The sequence below is a fragment of the Syngnathus floridae genome, chromosome 7 (genome assembly GCF_059516105.1).
Source record: "Syngnathus floridae isolate MCC-2025c chromosome 7, RoL_Sflo_1.0, whole genome shotgun sequence".
Classification (NCBI taxonomy): Eukaryota; Metazoa; Chordata; class Actinopteri; order Syngnathiformes; family Syngnathidae; genus Syngnathus; species Syngnathus floridae.
Window position 1 is genome coordinate 12,098,180 of NC_142419.1, and position 18,929 is coordinate 12,117,108.

Sequence of the window (18,929 nt, forward strand, 5' to 3'; positions counted from 1 at the left end):
ATTGGGTTGTCAAAGAAATGTTTTTGCAGTATTTACAGCTTCACCTTGGTCATGGCTGTAAATTAGTACCTTGCTGAATGCTCCGGAGAATATCGATATTGTCTGATAAACCAGAATCAGCTCGGAGGGAAATGCTGAGTCGAGTAGAGTCAGAGTAGAGCGCCAATGGAGGTCTCCGGGGAAATTTGAAGAGATTCCAGGATGTGATAGAAGCAAGCAGCTTTTATGTTGTAGTGCAGAGGCTTTGTGGGACTGCTGCACACCCATTAAACTCAATCTGATGGAGTTGACAAAGATTATGTTGAAGACAGTGTTTGCGATAGTAAGGATTATCACATAAAGCCTACATGAGAAACAAATTAAGAGTGAGAGGTTTTTTTTATTTGAACAACTAATTTATTGAAATGGACTTGAATAACTTTATAGTTCCGTCGGAATGATAAAAGCACCCATCAGTGATGTTATAAATATTGTAGAATAAGTTTAGTAGGTTCGCCTTGATATTCAAAAATTTTCCAATGTATGATTTATAATGACTGCAGGTGTTTGATAGATTGTCTAACTGCAGGATTTTTAATTTGAAAAATATTTGCCCTCCAGGCAGTTCATTTTAACATTTAAACAGGAGCAAGTTGCATTATTCATCAACAGTTAATCGTGATAAGGACTACACTGAAATGTAATTGGCCTCCGATTTGGAAGTTTTACACAATGACCGTGGATCTGCAAAGGTGGATTAGGTCATCAAAATAATGTGAGAAAGCATTTCTATTACTTTTGGCACTTGAAGGTAGAGAAGGCTGAATCCTAAAGGCATTACATGAATGCGGGGAAGAAAAAAAAAAAAGAGGGTCATTTGGATGTCCTCAATATGAAAGACTACCGCTTTTCAGCAGTGAATTTATTTTTTCATTTCACTTGAAAATACATCTGAGATTGTGAGAGGTCAAATGCATTTTTCACTCCACACACTAATTTTATAGGAAGGATAAAGTGCAAATGTGGGGCCTTGTGAAAGATGTAATTTATGTAACTATTTGCTGTGCCCATAGTCGTTGCTGTACAAGAAGGTCCATGAAGCACAGTTCAGATCTCACCTGGCCAATGAAATGATGAAGTACCATATGAAGGTAAACTTAAATTGCATGGTGATCACTCTCACACAGAGGGCCACTGTTTTGAACCTTGGTGCTTTTTTACGCAACATTATTCAGTGTGTGTATGCTACAGCTTTCAGAGGACGAGGTGTGTAGACTGCTGGTAGTAGGAATTGAGCCGGTAAAGAAGATCCATCCTTGCTTTGCTGAGTTCACCTACACGCCGCGCTCGCTACCTGATGAGACCACACCGATGGTAAGAAGAGCAATATGAGGGAAGATGTATGGAACAAATAGAAGGAATGATTGATTTTATAGAAACTGATTTTGCTGTGTGTGTCTGCAGTGTGTCCTCAGCATGTTTGAAGACATGGGTTTCATCAACACGTACAAGATCGACAGGCAGACTCTTGCCAGGTTGGATATTCTCAGCCTCACATTTGCAGTATAGGTAGTCTTCAATTTAGGAAAATAATGGGTTCTGGGAGGCTATGAGTCGAATAGTAGGTCAAGACTTTTTGTTTTGAAATTAAATTTTATTAAATTAAAACAAACATTTAAAGTATTGAATTAATTAGATTTAGATTAATTTTATCAAATAGATTTAGATTGATTTTATTAAATGAAAATAAATATTTGTATAATATTTAAATAATATATATGTCATTATAAATAATATTTAAAGTATTAAATTCATTAAGTAATACAGAGTAGATCCTGTTTGCACATAAATTAAATAAAAATAAAATGAATTAAATTTTCACACAGTAGAGTAATGATACCTCAGGGGGTCTCCAAAACAAAAATAACGTGTTACAAAACCAAAACATTCTTCAGAAAACGCTGATAAATCTTGAATTCATGTTCCCTACAGCAGCTGAGTAGAAATATGGGAAACGAAATCCCGAAAGTCCAGTTATCTGGCCTAAAACCTGGGGGTCTTGGGGGGGGCACTCTGCTAGTGCTTTGTATATACGAACGTTCATAATTCTGAATTCTTGTTTTATTCCTTTTTATAGGTTTTGTTTAATGGTCAAGAAAGGCTACAGGGACCCACCCTACCACAATTGGATGCACGCATTCTCTGTCTCCCACTTCTGCTACCTGCTCTACAAAAACCTTGGGCTGTCCAACTACCTCGAGTGAGTCTCCCGCCGTGACCAGAATAAGCCTTGACAGTGACCCCACTTGTTGCCTGTTATGAAATCCATTTCCTCTGCTTTCATTTTTAGGGATATAGAGATTTTAGCTCTCTTTGTCTCCTGTCTGTGCCATGACCTGGATCATCGCGGGACCAACAATTCATTCCAAGTGGCCTCGGTGAGAACATGAATCTAGAATAGTCGATGCAATGACGCACACTGATGGTTAAAAGGAGTACACCTCCTGAGCGTGAGTCATAGAATGAAGTTTTGTAATGCATCTCCACGTGTGGGTTATGAGTAGGAGTAGAAACAAGAAGTGTTTGTCAGTGATGCCCTATGGGATTGTGTGACACAAAATTGTCATTGTGATTGCAAGCATGTTCGTGTGTTCACCCTCATCATGTAACCCCCCCCCCCTTCACTTGCTATTTCAAGATAAATCGTAAAAGCGGTTCACAGTCTTCAATGAAAGGCTTATGGCTTGAGTGCTGGGGGGCTCTTGTTGCTTTTAAATCAATGCAACATATGCACATAACAAAGACTGTGGTTCATTTGTTGACATTCTCTATTTTCAGCAATCTGTGCTGGCTGCTCTCTACAGCTCAGAGGGATCTGTGATGGAGGTAAAGGCACAGCAGGAATGTGTGACACGGAGGCATGTTGTGAATGCCATATAGTATTAGCCTATTGCTTTGCGTACAGTCAAGCCTCAGAATTGGTTCTAAGAGCTTGAGGAAAATTGAAATAACAATTCCGAACACAAATGAACAGGAGATGAGACAAGGCAGTTCTTCTCTAACTGTTGATAGTTACTTGTATTGGGTCTTTATACATTTACTTGACAGTGAATCTTGATAAAATGTTGTTTAAAATTGTAATTGTGTGTAATTTATTATGTTGACACTTTTCATTATTTGTAATGGGGAAAAAATAATTCCAAAGCTCAATTGAAAAGGGAATTTTTCTGTCATTGTGTATTTTGCGTCACCTAGTGGTCAAAACGTACACTTTCTACACTTTTTTTATAACATGATTTCGCAGTGATCTTTTCAGGAGTTATTTATTTGTCTTTCTTTTTCCACAGAGACATCATTTTGCACAGGCCATCGCCATTCTGAATACTCAAGGCTGCAACATTTTTGAGAAGTTCTCCAGAAAGGTGCCATCTAAAAAGAATATTTACATGTATCTTTGTTCACTGCTGTTAACTTGGTGTGTCGTAATGTACTGATTTTAGGATTACCAGCGCATGCTAGACTTGATGAGGGAAATCATTCTGGCTACAGACCTGGCTCATCACCTTCGTATATTCAGAGACTTACAGAAGATGGCTGATGGTGGGTACCAGATGGTGGGGGATGTGACATCATCAATTATTATTTTACCTGTAATTAATTAATCGTCAGTGTGAGCCTTTTTACCTCGAATAACAGCACCTGAATTACTGCAAAAACACTTTATAACTGGATATAGTGTAGAAGAAATATTAATACAACATAAAGTGAGAACCTTTACCATTCCAGCAAATTGCTCCTTGAGCTTGCGCAAGCAATAACTTACTGTAGTTTTGCATTCTATAATTGGCTATTACCTCTTGACCGGCGGTGTGTAACTTCAGAGTGAATGCAATCAATTAAAAGTCATCCTGGTTGAATGTCTACAAAATGGACCCAATTTCCAAGCATTCAAAATGTTGAGTGCCTGCCTGTCAGTCATGGACTCACATCCATCCATACAGTTTCTTTTTTGCCCTTTTTTGGAGTTGGAAATTTTTGAAATTGATTGCATTGCATTGAAATGTTACCTTTGAAATAATATGGTGACTGTGTGTTTGTGCGTCGATGGCTTTAGATGGCTATGATCCTAAAAGCAGTACCCACCACTCTTTGCTGCTGTGCCTGCTGATGACATCATGTGACCTGTCAGACCAAACCAAGGGCTGGAAAACCACTCGCAAGATTGCTGTCAGTATTTCTTTCTATTTTGTGATGCATGTAACATGTTGATGTCAAGCAAAGTTTGTCACTAAAATTCATTTTAATTACATGGAACTAATTATGCAGATTGCTAAAAGTTACCTGCAGTACAAAGGTGTGGACAGCAGGTGTTGCTAGCACATTGGTTTAACGGTGTTATCAACATTCCTTAAAATGTACCCATCCCAAGTGATTACACAGCAACACTAAATCATTTCTGACAAAATGGAGATTATCAACTGTTTAGTTGTGTACCAACATGTAGTGCTTTATTTCGAGGGATGGCAATGCATGTAGGATTAGGTTTAATCTTGCTCTGTCCCCTTTTCAACACCAAATCCCTGACTAAATCCAAAAAGACCTAAAATATTGTTTTTTATTTGTATTACAGTACTTTATTGTATTGCCATGACACCACTTAAACCGGAAGAGCCAAACACGGAAAATGCATCCTTTTTTTTTTGTAAATGTGACTTTTTGTCATTTTGGACTTCCATCTTTAAGTCAACATGGACTGATTCTATAACATAGATAAAATAAATAATTTGTACCCCGGTAACTCTTTAGTTAAAGATTTTTTTTTTTTTTTAAAGAAAAGCGATGATGTATCTTGTACATAACGTATGCTGAATGAACAATGACACGTCACTCTGTGTTATCTACAGGAACTTATCTATAAAGAATTCTTCTCTCAAGGAGATCTGGTATGTGCCCGGACACTGTTAAATAACCAATTTAACATCTTTATCAAGTTGTCTCCAGGCTGAACGCAATAAATCTTGGCTGTGTGTATAGGAAAAAGCCATGGGGAACAGGCCCAGTGAGATGATGGACAGAGAAAAAGCATACATCCCAGAACTACAGATCAGCTTCATGGAGCACATCGCCATGCCCATTTACAAGTGCGTACCAAACAAAACTCTCACACACTCTTACACATTTTGATCAGGGTCAACATTGGAATCTCCTCCAAAACAAACTTTTCAATAAATCAAGAAAGTGATGGAGAAAATAGGACTAATTCTTTCATGAGCTCGAACCAGACTCTAATTCTGCTTTCATCTGCATACTTGTCCGAATGCATTAGCAAATCCAGAAGTCATCAAGTGAGTTGCATTCTGGCCATGTACAAATAGGCATTTCTAGTTAATATACCAAGAGATCAGTGAAAAAAAGCCATGTGTGTAATTATGTAAAACAGCATCTCGGTCCCCAGTACCAAGCAAGAGCCAAAGTAAAATGTGAACACAGTGAAGCGTTTATTGCCAAATATCTAGATAATTTTCTCAAAGCTTGGCAGACAGGACTGAAAAGGAGAATAAATGTTGGACTCATATTTGTCTAAACGAGAGAGCTTTTTTGGCTCAGATTCATTTGGCTGATTATGCAGCCACCATCTGCCCACACATGAAGCAATATCAGTGATGATGGGTTTTGTTTTTAAACTGTGTTGCCCCCTACTGGCCAAATACGTTTATAGCAGGTGGCGCCACACTTTATGGCTACAACGTCTGCGCAGTACATAAACCTGCACAGGTCAATGACATCCAGTACTGAAGATATCTAAATAAGATGCTTTGAAGACACTATAAAACTCATAATGTTGCACTCTATGATACTTTAAACTGAGTAATATTTTGCCGCTTTTATGGAGGTGAACAAGGTGGTGAGAAGTAACAAAATACAAATACTTCTCCTGTAGTTTTATTTAGGTAGCTGTACTTTACCAGAGTATTTATTTTTGGCTCGACTTAACTTTTACTCCTTTGAATTAAAAATATATATCATTATTTAGTCTTGATTTTTATAACGTGGGCTTTTATTTCTTCTCCAAAATCTGTGGGTGATGAGAGCAGAAGAGTTGTAAAAAATTAGCAAAACCAAGAATTATTTTTGTAAAGGTGGACTTTTTGGTTGCATTCTTGTATTGCATCTCAAAATATTGTGCAGGTGTACTTAATGCTTGTTTGCCCGCTCTAGATACTAAGTTAAATTGTACTATAGATTCTCCACTGTCCAATCTGTCCTGGTTACTCCAAAAAAATACCAATGAAAACGCCTCAGTTACCTCTAAAAATGACTTCTTTCATTCATTGTGTTCCATTAGGCTGCTGTCTGAACTATTTCCTGGGGCCACCGAGCTCTACGAAAGAGTGGCGGCGAATCGAGAGCAGTGGACCAAAGTGTCCCACAAGTTCACCATCCGGGGGTTGCCTAGCAACAACAGCCTAGACTTCTTGGACCAGGAATATGAGCTACTGCAGTCCCAGGGCGCTTTCGGGAGCGACCACCTCTGCCTTAACGGCTGCCTTGACGATTGTGAAGGGGGGCACGGACAGTGACACTAGTAGCCCATCTTCAGGGTCATGAAGTTGTTTTTTTGTGGTCCAATAAAGAGGCTGAGGACACCTTTTAGTGGCCTGAGAGGGAAGAGGTCAGTCACTTTGAAGCTTAGCAGCCATGCAGGACGGACAGAACGACATTTCTAAAAAATCCAATGAGACGATCGATCTGAAACGTCTGAAGTGGTTTTTGGTGATCACATGCTTCATGTTGCTCATGTGCCCAGTTCTTGAGCGCAGAAGTCGGTGCAGTGACAACTTCAACGAGATGTTTTACAAGTTCATACGTGCAGTACTCATCCTGATTAAGATTGTACAATGACACACATGAACGTCTGTCTTTACAGAAACCTTCGGGGGGGATATGTTGTCATGCAAACATAAAAGTGCTTATTATTTGAGTGTTATGTTCCATGATGGTGGATATTGATTTGAATCACTGAGCGTCGTTCGCACACAAGCGACTGCCATCAATTTAAGAATGCTTGTGAAGTTTTCTTTTTTAACGTCACTATTAATTTATTCAAAATGACAATGCAGTCTATGTTTCCATATAATAGGAATATTTTTGTATTGAATAGTTAGAATTAAACAATAGAGCATTTCATTCCTACATTGCCACAAAAATCCACAAGGGCAATTTGCTTTGACTTCTCAAGCCTTTGGGCAAAACAGGTTGACAATCACTCCCCTACTACCGTCATAGTACATTTAAAAAAAAAAATGAAATTCAAACGCTACCACAATTTATTTAATAATGTCTTCACCATCACTTGCCAACTTTTTTCTTACTATCCTCCCAAAATCAATATAGATGATAAAGCCCTTTAAACGATCCATCCCACCTGTCGTGTAAATGAGCCATAGCTGAGTGTGCTCCACCAAGTGTGTCATATGGATCTGCCTTATTGTGCATCTTTGCTGCCTTTCTTAGAGCTTTTAATATATACCAACTGAAACATAAGAGCCTGTTTATTATTGTGTATTTGTTATAGGCATAGCTTGACTATCAGTGTGTTGACTGAAGGACCACCACACTCAAGACAATGTAGATTTGTGAAATAACCTTTGTAAAGACAGTTGCCATTTCACCTGTTTTGGTTTCAAATATCAAGTCATCATTTGGCTGTTATTACTGGTCAAGTGTTGTCAGTGAGGTTGAAGAAAAAAAAAAAGGAATCAGAGATGTAGCCATCGATGAAATTATTCCCAAAGGAAAAGTTTTGAAAGTATTTTTTTTTTCTCAGCTCTCAGATTGTACCTCATTTAGAAATGTTGGGAGTTCTGTGTTAAATGTTGCACCACTTTTACCTTGTTTTAAATAGGAAATGCTGCAGCTTTTGTGAAGCCAACCACTGAGTTACACAACATAACTATCTGTAATGGAGAACACTGTATGTGGGCTGCGTGTGTGCGTGCGTGGCGAGCGTGAGCATGCGTGGATGGATGGAAGAGAGTTCATGACCAAATGAGTGCATAAAAATTGTGACTGTGTGGGTAGCAGGGAAAGAGAGATTCCAATTAAGCTAGTGCAGTCTTTTCAACGCATTTGAAATGATATGTTCTCGATAATGCCAGCGGGGTGGAGGAAAGAATAGAATAATGCAATCAGGGTGTGTGCATGTACTGTTTGTCTCGTGTGTCATGGGCAATATGTGTGTGTGTGTGGTATGAGTTGACTGCCTTGGTTAGGGTTTTCTACTAAGATGTTTTCAAAGGGCATATATTACATGTTTTTTTTTTCCTCCTACTCGAGTTTTCTTTTAAATTGTTCCATACCATGTAAGCTCATCTGAAGCATCTGCCTTTTTCATGTGCAATATGAAATGTCTGCCTGAGTGAAAATGTAAATTCCCTCGTCTCTTGTTAATTTATTTCCTGAGGTTTGAGCTGGCTGAGGCTTTTGAGGTCAGGGTGAGTGAAGTGTGACTGTTTTAATGGTAGAATGCCTCGGAAAGTTCAGATCTCAACTTTTGAGTGTGTATCTGTCATTGTGTCGCTTTTACAGTCAGGGCTATTTGTGCCAGGTGAAGAATTTCTTGGCCGAGCTTCAGCGTCAAACGTAAACTTATTTCTTCATTGTCTAATTATATAGTTAATGACGTGGGCTATTGTTAAATGTTTTTGTTTTTCTGCTACATCTTTGTCAGCCTTGAAATGTCCCCTTCGATGTTTGAAGCCAATCTTTGTCTCCATTACAAAGCAGCAGGATTCTAACTTGCGATAAGGCCATCGCAATACTCATCTGTGACTTACAGTGGCAAAAATATTTCTGTAAATAGGAAGGGGTCAAGAAGGATATGTTACAATGTATATCATTCTAACAATGGGAAATATTTTCTATGTAATTAAAAGTGCTTCTTTTGAGTTTTTTCCCCTCCAAACAACTTTCAAGACACGAGAAAAAAACGTGTATTTCTAATGATGCAGCACAAACAGAAACCCAATCTAATCCGACACTGTATAAAAGATGCTTTCACGAAGCAAAATACTGTCATTTGTTTCTTTTCTTTTTTTGCTGTTTTGTTGAGTCTGAGAGCTTGACTTTCAATGAACAATGAAATACTTGGGATGGGTGGCAAATGGATGACTTAGTTCATTTGTGGAATAAATGTGATGAAAGATGTTAACATTAGTGACTCCAAATATTTTTTGTATTATTCTTTTAAGTCAGTGGTGTAGTTAGGGTTTCCCTTAGAGGGCCATAAACCTTTATAAATAATGACCTTATCACAACAAATTGATAATCCATTTTAAAATTAAAAGTCAAGGATAGCAGTTCAAGTTAATGTATAAATGAAATGGTCAAGTTTAGCAAAAACTGTAGAGGTTTAAGCACAAGATTTGCTTTAGCAAGCAACATTAAATGGTCATGCCGCAAGCCTGAGAATTACGCCTGAGGGAAAAATAAGAGCTTTGAAGTGGCTAAACTATGACACTAATTTGATCATATTTCTATATGAGCGTATTTTTCCCTAAACAATGCAATTTGATAATTATTTCACTTAAACTGCCAATATACGCTGTAAGCACTTTTTCTGATTACACATCACAAACCTTTTTAATTTTTTTTTCGTCTTTTTACGTCATGTTGTCATCTAGGCATATTGAACAATTACAAGCCTATTTTGACAAAGTAAGGAGTAGAAAGTACAGATACTGTATCTGTTATCAACTGAGGAAATGTAAAAGTCCGTTGTAAAATAAATCCACTTAATGCAGTAGCGTAGATAAAATTAAGATTAAATAAAACAACTACTTCAATACAGTAACGAAGTATTTATACTTACTTCTCACTGCAGATAATAGGTTTAATAGTGTGAAATAATTACATTAACAATATGATACTGCAGAGCTGCAGATGATACTTGTGCAATTTGAGTAAAAAATTCAACCATCAGGTAAAAAAAACTTAAATGGTATTTGAATGCATAACCATATCAACGTATGTAACGTCAACGTCTGGTACAAATGATGCAGAAAAATACGTACATACATATTCAATATTGCAATGTTGTCTGCAAGTCTCGCGTGAATTGGAGCGCGTGAGCTCTGCGCAATGAGACTTGTAGCTCGTCCGCCATTGCTGAGCCAAGTACTACTAGTGAATTTGGCTGTCAACAATAAACTTACTGCGCCGGGACGCGGAGCTCCGAGGTCGAGTGAAAGCTAGTCGGCGGCTCCGGTAACCAGTAGTCGCCCCGTCCCTCCCAGGAGAACTTTTTAATGTGAATACAGAGCCCACGGACGAGGCAACCATGTCCAATCTCAGCAAAGGCAGTACCAAGAAGGACACCAAAATGAGGATACGGGCCTTTCCTGTAAGTGGACGCCGGAGACGATGCCATGCCCGTCCGCCTGGGGTTGACTCGATCGCCGTGGTTTGAGGCTGCTGGCTGCTAGCTAAGAAGCTAACCAGCTGAGCTGGAGATGACTAGGAGTAAACAGCGGCACCGTCAAATGTCGTCTCTCGCCACACACATATTGTAGCTCGTTTGCTGACATGTGTGGATTGTTATATTGGGGACCTTTCATCAAAGCGTTTCATGTCTGTTATTTTGTCTATTAGCTTGAAAAGCTCTCTAATGTTAGCTCGCCGCTCGGATGGGTCGTTGACGCTAACGCTAGCTTGACTCGTGATACTTGTTGTTTTGGTTATATTTTGGCTTTGACAATAAAATGCCCAACGTCGATACAACTTTATTTGAGCGTTTATTATAACTGACATATGTGCGCTATCATGTCAGGTTGCACATCAGCGACGTACATGAATAAACAGGCGTCACAACATTTAGATCGATGCTAACAATGATTTGAGCAGTTAGCATCGTTTTGGGCTTGTAAAATCTGTAATGGACACAAGATACTAACTCAGTAGATCGATATTTTCGAATTGCAGTGGTGTTGGAGGAATCTTAACCGTCCACCTGACACTCCCTTTGTCTGCAAGTCATCGGAGTATTCGGCTGACCTCATTTAACATAAAGTAGAAATTCATTCGTGGAACTCGCTGAGGGAGCTTGTATATCATCCAAATGGATTTCTGGCTGCTGTTAGTGTTCTATTGATGGCTTGAACTGCGTGACCGTGGCCTCACACTAACTGTCGTTAACTTGATCTGGGTGAACCTGTTGATAAGGCCCAGTGGTATCGTGTATGTATGGGCTTGTTTCTTGGCAAGATACACTAAAGGTGTGAATGCCCCCCCTCCTCTTCAAAAAACAAAGAAATCGTACTTGGATTTATCATTCAGGCATTCAGCTCACATTCGAAATCGTTTTGTGATTAATCTTCACAATAGGTAAAATGGTGGAGTATGTGGTTAACACAGTTGTCCAAAGGTTAGGGTGGGAATTTAGGCTCTGGCCTTCATATGTAAATTTTGCCCTGGTCTCCATGTTCTTGTGCTATTTTGCACTTCCTCCCACGTTCTAAAAACATGCATCATAGGTTAATTGGAGACCCACAATGTATTCCTTAATTGTCAGTGTGTATGGTTTGGTTTATATGTGCTCTGCAATTGACTGGCAACTGATCCATGATGTACGCCAAAATCAGCTGGGATAGGCTCCGGGTCAAAGTAAATGGATGGTTGGACAAATGTTTTCGGCAACAACAGGCAACTGCCTGTTTATTAGTGAACGTTGTTTACTGTTAGTTTAATTAAGATGAGTCATAATATGACTGTGACGTGAGCAAGCTCTCATTTGCCACATTTACTGGAGCAAACACTTTTGTTAAGTTAGCTCATTAATTCTGTACAAAGGAGTTGTATGAATATAATATATATAATTGTTTAAATATATGACTGGGGGTGGGGCCAGATAAGTTTTTTGTACTTCCACCTACCCCCTTTGATCATGTTAGGAATATTAGATCCATAATAGATGATTTTTTTATGTTATGTGTGTATGTTCAATAAACCAACCAATACCAAATGTTTGGACAACATTAAAAAGAAAATCTGAGAATGAATTAAGGTGAGTTAAGTCAGACGATTGAATGCAAAAGCTCCCTTATCATGTATGTTAGGTAATTAAACACTAAATCAAGGGTCACCATTGTGGTGCCTGCGGGCACCAGGTTGCTCACGACCACCACATGAATAGCCTGTGGGGCTATTGTAAAAATAGCTCTCATGGTGATTTTCTATGAACGCTCTAGAAATTATCATTTAAAAACGCTAACACTAGCAGAGATTTATGGAAAAAAGTTGAGACATTAACCTGATCCATGTTTGAAAATGAATATCGCTAATAATGAATTATGACAAAACATACTAACTATTATTAAAGGTACTTTGATTAATTTCTAAATGTTGGCATAAAAGTACAAAAACATTGACATACTATTACCTTGCAGATGACCATGGATGAGAAGTATGTGAACAATATATGGGACCTCCTGAAGAATGCCATTCAGGAGATTCAGAGGAAGAACAACAGTGGTTTGAGCTTTGAGGAGCTGTACAGAAACGCTTACACCATGGTGCTCCACAAACACGGAGAGAAGCTTTACACAGGCCTGCGGGAGGTTGTCACAGAACATCTGATCAACAAAGTAAGATACACATGGTTGTGCTTATCACTATCACTTTTTCCACACAGTAGGTCAGCACACTTTCATGACTTTTTCCATTTAATACAAAAACTATATTCCTCTTGACTGCCTAATCAGATTAGTCAGCAGGACATCTTGTGTGGATGTGAAAATGGGTTGTGTAGTTTGATCTCAGGAAACTGAAGGAGCACCTGTGATTATTCATCAACACTCCAGTAGGAAAGAAATAGCAGAGGTCAGCGTGACCTTAAAATCTGCTGTGACGTTTGAATTTTTTTTTTTTTTCTTTTCTGCTGAGTCACACTGCAGGGACTCCTATCACACTGCTGAATGTCTGCTAGTGCAGTTGTAAGATATAGCAAAGTGTCATCTCTTTTAAGGAAGACATTGCTATTTTCGCTTCAAATGTGGTCACAACCACTACATAGCATGTGCAAACATCCCCATTTTAATTTCCTTTTTTTTGTGTTTTCCTACTCAAAGGTACGAGAAGATGTTCTCAACTCTCTGAACAATAACTTCCTCCAAACCCTAAACCAGGCTTGGAATGATCATCAGACTGCCATGGTGATGATCAGGGACATCCTGATGTACATGGTCAGTTGGTGATGTTTTTTTTGAGCCTCATTGACCGAGCACCTGGAAACTGCCCACCACTTAGTTTGAACATCAAAAACACACTTGTTTGTTTTCTACTTCTTCACAGGACCGAGTATATGTGCAGCAGAATAACGTCGAGAATGTCTACAATTTGGGTCTCATCATATTTAGAGATCAGGTTGTCCGCTACGGCTGTATCAGAGACCACCTTCGACAAACCCTACTGGACATGATCGCACGTGAAAGGAAGGGGGAGGTGGTGGACAGGTAGAAGATCAGACATAATTTTGTGCAATTACTTCTCTTATCTTTGAATGAACAGAACTGATTTGGCACTAATGGCAATGGATCTAATGGTTGCTCCGCTTCTGATCTCCATTAGGGGCGCCATCAGAAATGCCTGCCAAATGTTGATGATCCTTGGTCTTGAAGGCAGATCAGTTTATGAAGAGGACTTTGAAGCACCTTTCTTGGAAATGTCGGCAGAGTTTTTCCAGGTCTGTCAAATCAATACAATGGTCTACCGTGCTGTGCTGTTCACTCGATATCATGCCTCTCCAAATATTTGGTTTGGGGCTATTTCTTTAATGTCATAAAATCACACTATTTTTTATTGAACACATAATCATTTAACAGAAATATTGGAGTGAATAGGTGGGAAAAAATATGAGGAACACTAACGGTGCATTTCATGTTTCTCTCAGATGGAGAGCCAGAAGTTCCTTGCAGAAAACAGTGCAAGTGTGTACATAAAGAAGGTGGAGGCCAGGATTAACGAGGAGATTGAGCGGGTGATGCACTGCCTGGATAAATCCACAGAGGAGCCCATTGTCAAGGTAGTGGAGCGGGAGCTCATATCCAAGCACATGAAGACAATTGTGGAGATGGAGAACTCTGGTTTGGTCCACATGCTCAAGAATGGCAAGACTGACGGTAAGTGAACTGTTTCAGCTGCTAGCAACAGCAAAAAAAAGTCTCCAAATACTACATTGTGGAGTGTTTCGGTGTCATTTTTAGTCAAAGGAGAATTAAATGAGGGCAGCCTCCATAGTTTTACTAAGGAAAGAAAGTTAAGAAAACAGTGGGAGGATGTGGTTGGAAGAGTCCGCCTGCTCAACGACCCACGGCTATGATCTCATGAGAGTGCTCAGTGATGTGTCAGGCTCAAACCAAATGCAGCGCCTACTGGATTTCCTCACAAGAAGCCCATGAGCGAGGAGAAGAGGCAGGGAAAAAAATGGCGCTCTTTACATCAGACGTGCATAGTCCAATAATCTGACTGATCGTGGAGCAAACCATTTGTTTTAGCTTCACTATATTCTGAGCTTTCACAAATTAGCAACCTTTTTTTATGTTAAAAGTGCTTGTCAACTGCTAAAAATTTCCATTCTAATGTACGTGGTCCGTCAATCCCCAGATCTGGCATGTATGTACAAGCTGTTCAGTCGAGTTCCAAATGGACTGAAGACCATGTGCGAGTGCATGAGCTCGTACCTTCGGGAGCAAGGCAAGGCTCTCGTGTCCGAGGAGGGAGAAGGGAAGAACCCTGTGGACTACATCCAGGTACACCTTAGCAGCACACTGCCACTCCAACTTGCAGGCATTTTCATATCCCAGCCAATAAAACGGAAGCCGCGTTTTTTAATTACATCTAATACTAGCGTAAATGCGATTTTAATTAAGCATGGGTGTTCAGTAGGTTTGAGTGCGTTTATGACGTGAGTCAGAGAGTCTGAGTCGCTCTCATTTTGTGGTTATAAACAAAAGAAGGCAAGTCAATGTTAAGAAATGTGTTTAGTTCAAGCTTAAACACTGCGTGCAAATCCATTCCAGGATCTTAAGTCTTCTCTAAACCTCAAAACAGAATCCAACTGGGATCCAACGGCCCCGAATTTTGTGGCCTCTAAACAATTTGGTGTCTAACTCCCACGTTGCGTCGTTTAAATGAGCTTGGGTATTTTGGGTATGGTGTTTTCGAACAGTATGTGAGGTTACCGTCTCTTTGATTGTATGCCCTCTCGCTTCTCTCTCTCCTTCCCACAGGGCTTACTGGACCTGAAGCTGCGTTTTGACCGCTTCCTCCAGGAATCTTTCAGTAACGACCGTCTCTTCAAACAAACGATTGCTGGCGACTTTGAGTACTTCCTCAACCTCAACTCGCGTTCGCCTGAGTACCTCTCACTGTTCATCGACGACAAACTGAAAAAAGGAGTAAAAGGGGTGAGCACGATTGTCGCCTTATTGTTCACAGGAGTCATCGCGCTCATTTTGTTTCTCTTTTCTCCAGCTGACCGAGCAGGAGGTGGAGTCCATACTGGACAAGGCCATGGTGCTGTTCCGCTTCATGCAGGAGAAGGATGTGTTTGAGCGCTACTACAAGCAACATCTGGCCCGCAGGCTGCTCACCAACAAGAGCGTGTCGGATGACTCGGAGAAGAACATGATCTCCAAACTCAAGGTGTGTGACATATACCAGCATGGATGTAAGATTTGACTTTGGACATCAGTTAATTTTTTTCCCCTCTATATTGCAAATACAACAGAATAATTTAGGGAACAAAATGCATACACAATAGTCAGCCCATTGCATTTCATAAAGTATTATGTACCATTTCCAAGCCTAATCCTTTTGGTTGTTCTTTCTCAGACTGAGTGTGGCTGTCAGTTCACATCTAAACTGGAAGGCATGTTCCGAGATATGAGCATCTCCAACACCACCATGGACGAATTTAGACAACATCTGCAGACCACCGGGGTGAGCAGACCCATAACGCCACAATTCAACCTCTCAGCAATACATTATAACCTAGCGCTTTATGTAAAGACATAAAGTCATATTAGATGAAATCGCCTTTAGCGGCAAGTGAATCGTCCACCTGTGTTTGAACCCCAGGTGTCTCTCGGAGGGGTCGATCTCACTGTGAGGGTGTTGACAACAGGCTACTGGCCGACACAGTCGGCAACACCCAAATGCAATATCCCCCCTTCACCTCGACATGCTTTTGAAGTCTTCAGAAGGTCAGTCTGTGGAACGGGTCATTTTCTCTGCCTTTTTCCTCCCCATTTGGTTAACATTTAAGCATTGTTTAAATGTAATGATTGAAATCATCCAACACGAGATGGCTGGAATTGGATCAGATTGTACAACCAGTGGAGTTTGATAAAGGAGATAAACCAAGCCACCGTGGCTGCTCTTTGACGTTAACCTCATGTGACTTCATTCTGCATGCAGGTTTTATCTTGGGAAGCACAGCGGCAGACAACTCACACTGCAGCACCACATGGGCTCTGCGGATCTAAACGCTACCTTCTATGGCCCCATTAAAAAGGTATGTGTAAAACACAGTCAAAGAGTTTCAAGGACCATCAACTTTGCTTAGTTTCTACGTTTTTCTCAACTTTTCTCACGCTCTGTTCCTGGTCGCACAGTTGATGGATTATATGCAACTAATTTGTATGTCATGCATCGTAGAGGCAGCCTCACATGCATGTTCTCCTTCCAATGATACTGTACAGCTGAATAAAATTCAACCTCTGATGTTAACTAATTTTAAGATAGGAAAAAAAATGTTTTAAGAGACAAAATTAATAACTTCTGTGTTTTAAAGTGATAACAGAATTTGTGTCAACAGGAGGATGGGTCAGAGGTCGGTGTTGGGGGAGCCCAAGTAACTGGTTCCAACACCAGGAAGCATATCTTGCAGGTGTCCACCTTCCAGATGACCATCCTTATGCTGTTCAACAACAGAGAGAAATCCACCTTTGAGGTCATCAATTGTCCTTCTAGTTTTTTCCCCCCTCATTTACACAAATCTATTTACATGGATGTATTGTGTTTTTATGGCTGATTCTGGACTTTGCATATGGACTCTAATGTGTGCGACCATCTGTTGGTCTCCCAACCGTGTAGGAGATCCAGCAGGAGACAGATATTCCAGAGAGGGAGCTGGTGCGGGCGCTGCAGTCGCTGGCCTGTGGAAAGCCCACTCAAAGAGTACTCACCAAGGAGCCCAAGTCCAAGGAGATTGAGAATGGTCACGTGTTTACAGTCAATGACCAGTTTACCTCCAAACTGCACCGGGTCAAAATCCAGACAGGTACACCACTCTGTTAAGTAAATAAGAGCTATGCTGTTCGGGAGCACAGATTTTTCTTGATGCATCAAGTCAATTCAAAGCTAGTAAAATACTTTTCAACGTCATCCTTGAGTACTAATCCTACACTTGTCATGTCTGCCCCCTAGTGGCTGCTAAACAAGGGGAGTCCGACCCAGAGAGAAAAGAGACCCGACAGAAGGTGGACGATGACAGGAAGCATGAGATTGAAGCTGCTATTGTTCGCATCATGAAGTCGAGGAAGAAAATGCAGCACAATGTCCTAGTAGCAGAGGTGAGTTAGCCTCCTCAAGAGAAAAAGCACGTTTGAGCTTCTACTCACGGCTTTTTGTGTTTACTCCTCAGGTCACACAGCAGTTGCGAGCACGATTCCTCCCCAGTCCCGTAGTCATCAAGAAGCGTATTGAAGGACTCATTGAGAGGGAATATTTGGCACGAACGCCGGAGGACCGCAAAGTGTACACCTATGTAGCGTAAACCACGTGAATTCAGTGCACCATAGAGACGGGAGAAACAGCGAGCCTTGTTTTTGTGGACTGCTATGCGTTTGAGTGAACTTGGAAGTGCTCTCATCGTTGATTCTGGGATACACTGGGAAGTTTAACTTTTCTTCCATAAAAAATGTTAGAAGAAAAAAAAATATCATGCAAACGATGGGGAAGTTTTCTAGCAATATTAGATTTCTTCTGCTAACAAAAACGGCCGCAAGTTCTGGTTTTGTACAAAAGTATGTTTCTTGTGGCCTTTGGAGAGAATTTTGAAAGCCTTTTTGTTCAAAAGGTTGGAGGAGGAGTTTTGCTCGGTGGTTACTAAGCAGACATGTTGTGGCTACACAGAGACTTCAGAAAACGTTTGCATTCACGCCCCTGTTTAATTGTTGATGTCTGTGTTATGTTTGTGTTTTGTGGCACAACAATGGCTGTACAGACACTCTTTCCCCTCTCGTAGGAGTGGAGCAAAGAGGGCAAAGTGTTTACTGGCTTACAGCGAATGGCAGTCAAATTCACTTTGAGTACTTGAGAAAACTTGACAAGTGCTTAATTTATTTTGCAAATCGGTTTGTTTTTGAGATTGTTCAATGCCTGAAAGTAGTTCATTGCTCCTCTTATGCTGTTAAACGCCAATGTCACAATATTTTTCAGAAGCTATACCACCACATTTTTATCACCCGGTTCCTTCATGGATATTAGAAAGTTATAAAGTCCCTTAAGATGTTTTGGTTCATCACAGCATATGACTCAGGCCTGTATGAGTGACCACAAAATGGCGCCAGCTTTCTGAATGGCTAAATCCCTGTGGTGCAGGTTTCAATAATTTCGTGTGCGTGTGTGTGTGTGTTCATCCTTGGTTGCATTTTGAATGGGTGGAACCTAATGAGCACCATGTTCTAATGTGTACAAATTGTAAAATAATTATTGTACTCACTGCAAAGGTGGATTGTACAGGGCCTTGTTTTCATCATAATAAATGTAGAATAAAACAAATGTTCTCTCTTTTGAGCTTCTTCCCAACATGAAGGGCTGAGAACATGTCAAATGCCTTTGCAACCATCAATTAAATGTCCATAAAGAGAGAGCCACCCATTCATCTGACT

At 40.2% G+C, this 18,929-nt stretch overlaps 2 protein-coding genes across 5 annotated transcripts in view; both read left to right on the forward strand.

Moving 5' to 3' along the window:
* pde2a (phosphodiesterase 2A) overlaps positions 1-9,192 on the forward strand; it is a 107,373-nt gene extending 98,181 nt beyond the window's left edge. For all 3 annotated transcript variants that reach the window (XM_088380887.1, XM_088380888.1, XM_088380889.1), the window contains 12 exons: positions 1,053-1,130; positions 1,231-1,353; positions 1,444-1,514; positions 2,117-2,239; positions 2,330-2,417; positions 2,818-2,865; positions 3,327-3,401; positions 3,480-3,579; positions 4,094-4,206; positions 4,884-4,922; positions 5,014-5,120; positions 6,326-9,192. In XM_088380887.1, coding sequence (XP_088237013.1) covers positions 1,053-1,130; positions 1,231-1,353; positions 1,444-1,514; positions 2,117-2,239; positions 2,330-2,417; positions 2,818-2,865; positions 3,327-3,401; positions 3,480-3,579; positions 4,094-4,206; positions 4,884-4,922; positions 5,014-5,120; positions 6,326-6,560 — 1,200 coding nt within the window. In that variant the 3' untranslated portion in view covers positions 6,561-9,192. The remainder of the gene's footprint in view (positions 1-1,052; positions 1,131-1,230; positions 1,354-1,443; positions 1,515-2,116; positions 2,240-2,329; positions 2,418-2,817; positions 2,866-3,326; positions 3,402-3,479; positions 3,580-4,093; positions 4,207-4,883; positions 4,923-5,013; positions 5,121-6,325) is intronic.
* Positions 9,193-10,094: 902 nt separating this feature from the next.
* Positions 10,095-18,819, forward strand: cul3b (cullin 3b). Of its 2 annotated transcripts, none has more exons than XM_088381139.1 (16): positions 10,095-10,381; positions 12,423-12,620; positions 13,104-13,217; positions 13,327-13,487; positions 13,603-13,717; positions 13,925-14,153; positions 14,638-14,783; positions 15,264-15,440; positions 15,508-15,678; positions 15,868-15,975; positions 16,114-16,238; positions 16,453-16,549; positions 16,838-16,987; positions 17,131-17,317; positions 17,464-17,609; positions 17,681-18,819. In XM_088381139.1, the coding sequence occupies exons 1-16, from the start codon at positions 10,319-10,321 to the stop codon at positions 17,810-17,812; spliced, it is 2,319 nt and encodes a 772-aa protein (XP_088237265.1). In that variant the 5' UTR covers positions 10,095-10,318; the 3' UTR covers positions 17,813-18,819. The 2 variants fall into 2 exon arrangements, with proteins under 2 accessions (XP_088237265.1, XP_088237264.1); XM_088381138.1 differs by having other exon boundaries at positions 10,304-10,381; positions 16,853-16,987.
* Positions 18,820-18,929: the final 110 nt, after the last annotated feature.